Here is a 5,281-nt window from a genome sequence, read left to right on the forward strand (position 1 = left end):
ACACTGCACCCTTCCGTACCTTCGTCTTCGCCGGAGACCCACCGGAGGAGCGCCACCGCCGACGCCCGAAGCCACTGCCGTTTTTCTTATGTTTCCGGTGAGCACGCACGTGCACAGGAGCCTTTGGCCAGTCACAAACTGCCACGTGGCACACTGCTACAGGCGCAGCTACAGTGCCGCACAGGAACCAGGATATTTCTATTTCTTTTTGTTTTTCACATATTTTCATCCAAAATTCAACTAGCTATATCTTTTCTACATATCCAAATTAGGTGATTCTTTTTCCTACGCACTCACAAAAATCAGCACAATATCACAGTACCAACTTTGCACATGTTTGCTTTGTTCAAATTTGAATTCGTTTGAATTTGAATTAAACCTTCCGGAGGCCATAACTCTCAAACCGTTTGTCGGTTTTAGGTGTTTCTTTTTGCATTGTGACCATAGTGCCATGTAGGTGATCTATACATGTTGTTTTGCTTCTGTTGTTGACTTCTAAAAATGGTTTTCTTGCTGTTGGTTTTGTTTTGGTTCTATTCATGTTCCGGTGATTGATTTGTTGAATTGTGTGAAATGTGTAGATTGTCCGGAGTGTGACGCGAGCTATTGTCAAGAGTGTGACTTTCGGAACCAGAACCAAGACAAGTTACATGTTGATCATCCTTTACCTATTGTTTTCTATGCATGTAGTTATATCACACTATGAATATTTGCATGTATAGGATTAATATATAATGTTGCTATGCTGTGGAGCTATCTTCCCGTGTTTTGCAAATCGTGGTAGCTGTAGTTTGCTATGCTTTGTAGACGGGGGTGGTTCGTGTATTCATTGAGTTTATGTGAGGATTATATATATAACTAAATTGAGTAGTAATTAATGACTTAATTCACCTCTGGGCGAAATTGGTATTGAAGGGTGGTTTCAAGAACATCATGGTTTATACCCTCTGAATGTAAGTGGACGGCCGCCCAGGCTCAAAAAGATCAGACAGACTTAGTGACTAGTAGCTTCCATGCGCAACCACTAGCTAAATGGGATCTGGCTTAGTTGAGTAGGTTGTGGGATCCTCGCCCAGGTAAGCTAGCAGATGTAGATATGAGTAGGTGTACCGGCTGCCAGGGGTGAAGGTGACTGCTTCTGAAAGACTTCGTCTCAATCTTCGGGTTGAGTCTAGTGGGTAAAGTGTGCAAACTCTGCAGAGTATTAAAACTAATCATGATTAGCCGTGCCCCCGGTTATGGATAAATTTGAGCGACTATGCCATTACAGTTGTTGGATGATCTTGACAGATGTGACACTTAATAATATTTGTGGGCAAATTAATAAAGGGTAGGTTGGAGTTGATTTTTGCCAGCTCAACCTTGTGTATTTAATTGTAGTAATAAAAAAACTAAATAAAAATTTGACTAACAGGTAGTTATGAGGACAAAATCAGCTTTCTGCAAAAATAAACCCTCAAGCCTTCCTTTTGTTGTACTATGCATATACATGTAGGTATGCTGTTATTACTCCCGTGTAACTTGCCAATACATTCAAAGTATTGACCTATATGGCTGCAATGTCTCATGTTGTAGGATATTCAGACGAAGAGTAAGGTACCGTTAGGGTCGCGAGTCTGCACTCAGCATCGCCAGAGGGCTATGATGGGACTCATCGTTATTTTCTACTACTTTCCGCTGTTTGATTGAATAAAGCTAGCCAAGTGCCATGCAGATTTTTTTATTTTATACATTCTGGATCATACGTTGTAATAGATGATGCACTTGCTATTCTGGTATTCATCTGTACTGTGTGTGCTAGCGAGTTCGATCCAGAGACTAGCACGGTAAGCACAGAGACTCAAATCCTTCGTGATTTGGTCGTTACAGATGGCATCAGAGTAGTGTGTTGACTGTAGTATGTGACCCTAGAAAATGGATTAGAAAGCCATAGGTGTGAAAATTATTTTATAAACTAGCTATACTTCTTACTGTTTATTAGTAAACCACTCAAGTATGTTGACCAGTTAAGTAGGAACTAGTGCTGAGACCATGATTCATGTTTGTTTTATATTGCAACGTTATCGTTCTAGTGTATCTGATTAAGCCCACTTTCGTGGTATGAAGATACTAGATTGTTTGCTTGATTGGTAGTTGTTTGTTAAAATTGCTTAGTGTCGAAATTATTCGATATATATATATATATAGGGTAGGTCTATTCTAATAACACCCCTTAAGACCTTATTCTGATAACACCTAGCCTTATTCTGATAACACCTAAAAACTTATCCAGACCCCAAACCGAGCTAAACGGCCAACACAGACGAACTGCACGCAGAGGGGAAAAACCCCCACCACCCAAACCCACGACCACCCACTACCTCCTCCCTATCCCCAACCTCGCTCGCATCCCCCCACATCCCGCACAAACCCACGCCTCCCACCCTGGATAATCCATGGTGATCCCCTCCACCTTCTTCCACCGCTGCTGCCGCCGGCAGCCGAACCTCCGGGGATCCCCTCTACTTCCTTCTGACCCGGCGCACCACTGCCTTGCCCAGTCCCAATACACCACTCTCCGCCGCCACTGGAACCTACTGCCGGCCACCTTCAAATCCGGCGATCCCCGGCGACACGACCCGCCCACCACCTTCTCCCGTATGCGGATCCGTTGGATCTCGGGCTCCACTCCCTTCCCCCAACCTCTACACGGCGCGGGTGGCCGATGGTGGGGAGGGCCAGCCACCATGCCCCAAAAGGAGCTCACCACCGAGGCAGCGCGATTCATCCTTCGGCCGGGCCGACCGGATGTGCGTCGCCTTCCTATCTTCCACTTCTGCAGGTGACCACTGGCCACCCCTCGCCCGCTGGATCCGGCCATCATCTCCATGGGGGTGGGTGTGCATGCGACTAGCGGATTCGCCGGAGAACACCACGACGAGCAGAAAAGAGGGCCTCCACCCCCAGCCCCATGCAATTCTCCTGATGCGCCCATGCAATGCGGATAGCCTTCTGCTTCCTCCTCCCCATGTCCAGGCACCCCCGCTACCCTCGCAGGGTAGTATGAGCGCTGGCCGCCACGCTCCCCTGTCCTCCGACCTCTCTCTGCCGACGTCCCTTTGCTCAACTCCCGGTGAGGTCCCAGGTGCCCGCAGGATGAAGTACAGACAACGACACCGTGCAGTTCTTTACATCTCCCCTTGTAATTTTGTGAGCTGCAGTAAGGAATCGATGTTCGGCTCGATCCCCTGGTGCCGCTTGATTTTTTTGTCTTGCAGATTTTGCTGTGTAGTACTCGTGGAATTGCAGCTCACAAAAATTCTTCTTTGTGTTTTTTCAGATTTTGGATATGTGCGGACGTGCAGTACAGTTCCCGTGAGACGCAGCTTGTTTTCGCCCAAGGTCGATGATCATCAGGGCGAGAAGGAAAAGCGGGAGGAGTCCTAGCCACCCCTCACCACAGATCGTGGAGCCATGGTCGAGCAGTCAAGTCTGCCTGTTGTTGCAGTCCGTCCCACGGGCACCTGCAATATGCATCGCCCCCACCTGTGTTAAGCTTGGGCTCCCCTTGGATCGAGCTGCCACCGGCGAGGTTTCTTCCAGATGCAGTGCGGCAACGCGGAAGCATGCGGTTCCATGGCAATCTTTATGCAGTTTGATTCAATCTCCTATAACCTTCCACACCCCCTTGTCCGTCCCTGGAGCAGCGCGGGTTGGGTGGTGCAGTGCACTGGGACTCCGCATGCAGTGCATAAGTGCATAAGACAACATGCGGTTTTCGATAATTTTGCACTCGGTTAGAGGCGCGGGAGCGTGGATATGCACTTATGCACAACCGTGCCCCTCGTTGGGATTTTTTTGCCTGAGAGGACAAAGACAACGTGCGGTTTTCGATAATTTATGTATAAAAGTTATGTGGACTCTTTTGAAAATTGTTTACAAAAGAAGCTCATTTCGAGTTGTGTTGCGGGTCATTTCCCTCGACCATGTGGTTCGCTTCTTCGCAAGTGTACAGCTTGCCAATGTGGAAACCCAAAACTCCAAACAGAAAAAATAAAGAAGAAAATGCAGTGCTAAGATGTGTTAAATGAAAAAATGGTAGAGAAGCGACAAAAATAATAATGCCGTTCACTTGACCATTTGATGTGGTGTTAAATGAAAAAATGGTAGAGAAACGACAAAAATAGTAATGTTGTTCACGGTGCGGTTTTCAAACTGAAGCAATGCGGTTGGTTCTTTGATGATGTTCATCTTGTAAGTGCAAAAGAAAAATTGTTACCGAAATGACAAAAAAATAATGCGGTTCATTTCCCCATACTTTTGCGATTCACTTATGCCAGATGTGGAGTCCGATCCACTTCCTCGCCTGAGAAAATTTACGTGTAAATAAAAGAAATCATGAAGTGCGCTTGCTCATCTGATGCAGTGCGGTTTTTCATCTGAAGCAGTGCATTCTTCTGTCTGATGCAGTACACACGTCGATTTTAGTGTCGCGAAAAACAGAGTATCCGTATTTTGGTAATTTCAAAAGTGCTCTTAAACCGTAAGGAATTAGAGAGAGCGTTCTACATGAAAAAGTTGTGTCTCGGCGATATCTTTCCAATGGCCTATTGTTTGGATCATTCCAACGAGCGGTTTGTAAAAATTTCACGAAAAACGGCAGCTGCCTCTCGTCGTCGGCCGCACGATTTTTAAAATTAAATAAAAACCGTAAGGAATCTCAAAAACATTTCAACATATGAAAGTTGCGCCTCGTCCCTAGCTTTTCAATGGTATATTACACGCCTTGTTTCGACAATGGGTTAAAAAACTGGAGCAAAAACAGTATCGAAAATTTGAATTTTGTTGGAAAACAGAATTCCGCGATTTAATAAATTTGAAACTGCTCTTAAACCGTAACGAATTAGAGAAAGTGATAGATATGAAAAAGATGCTCCTCGATGATATCTTTCCAACGGTGTATCATTTGCTTCGTTCCGACAAACGGTTTAGAAGAAATCGTGAAAAAACGCTCGCTGCCACTCATCATGGGCCGCACCATTTTCAAAACTGCTCTTAAACCATGTGTAATCTCGAAAAGTGTTCAACATGTCGAAGTTGCGCCTAATCCATAGCTTTTCAACGGTATATTACACGTCTCATTCCGACAAACGGTTAAAAAATTAGAGCAAAAACAGTACCGAAAAAATAACGCGTGCAGTTTTTTCCGATGAAAAGTTCACTCGTGTGAGTACTGCAACACACTTGGTTCAAAGAATGACGTGCACTTGCGTTCAGCGTGCAGTGCGGAAGTGGTGTGCAG

At 45.4% G+C, this 5,281-nt stretch overlaps 1 protein-coding gene across 3 annotated transcripts; it reads left to right on the plus strand.

Annotated features, from left to right (window-relative positions):
* The first annotated feature begins 2,269 nt into the window (after positions 1-2,269).
* LOC119367694 lies at positions 2,270-3,897 on the plus strand. Of its 3 annotated transcripts, none has more exons than XM_037633144.1 (2): positions 2,270-3,199; positions 3,320-3,897. In XM_037633144.1, the coding sequence occupies exons 1-2, from the start codon at positions 2,788-2,790 to the stop codon at positions 3,424-3,426; spliced, it is 519 nt and encodes a 172-aa protein (XP_037489041.1). In that variant the 5' UTR covers positions 2,270-2,787; the 3' UTR covers positions 3,427-3,897. The 3 variants fall into 3 exon arrangements, 1 of the variants encoding a protein (XP_037489041.1); XR_005176398.1 differs by having other exon boundaries at positions 2,896-3,230; XR_005176399.1 differs by having other exon boundaries at positions 2,896-3,212.
* The last annotated feature ends 1,384 nt before the right edge of the window (positions 3,898-5,281 follow it).

This window comes from Triticum dicoccoides, chromosome 2B (assembly GCF_002162155.2).
Source record: "Triticum dicoccoides isolate Atlit2015 ecotype Zavitan chromosome 2B, WEW_v2.0, whole genome shotgun sequence".
NCBI lineage: Eukaryota > Viridiplantae > Streptophyta > Magnoliopsida > Poales > Poaceae > Triticum > Triticum dicoccoides.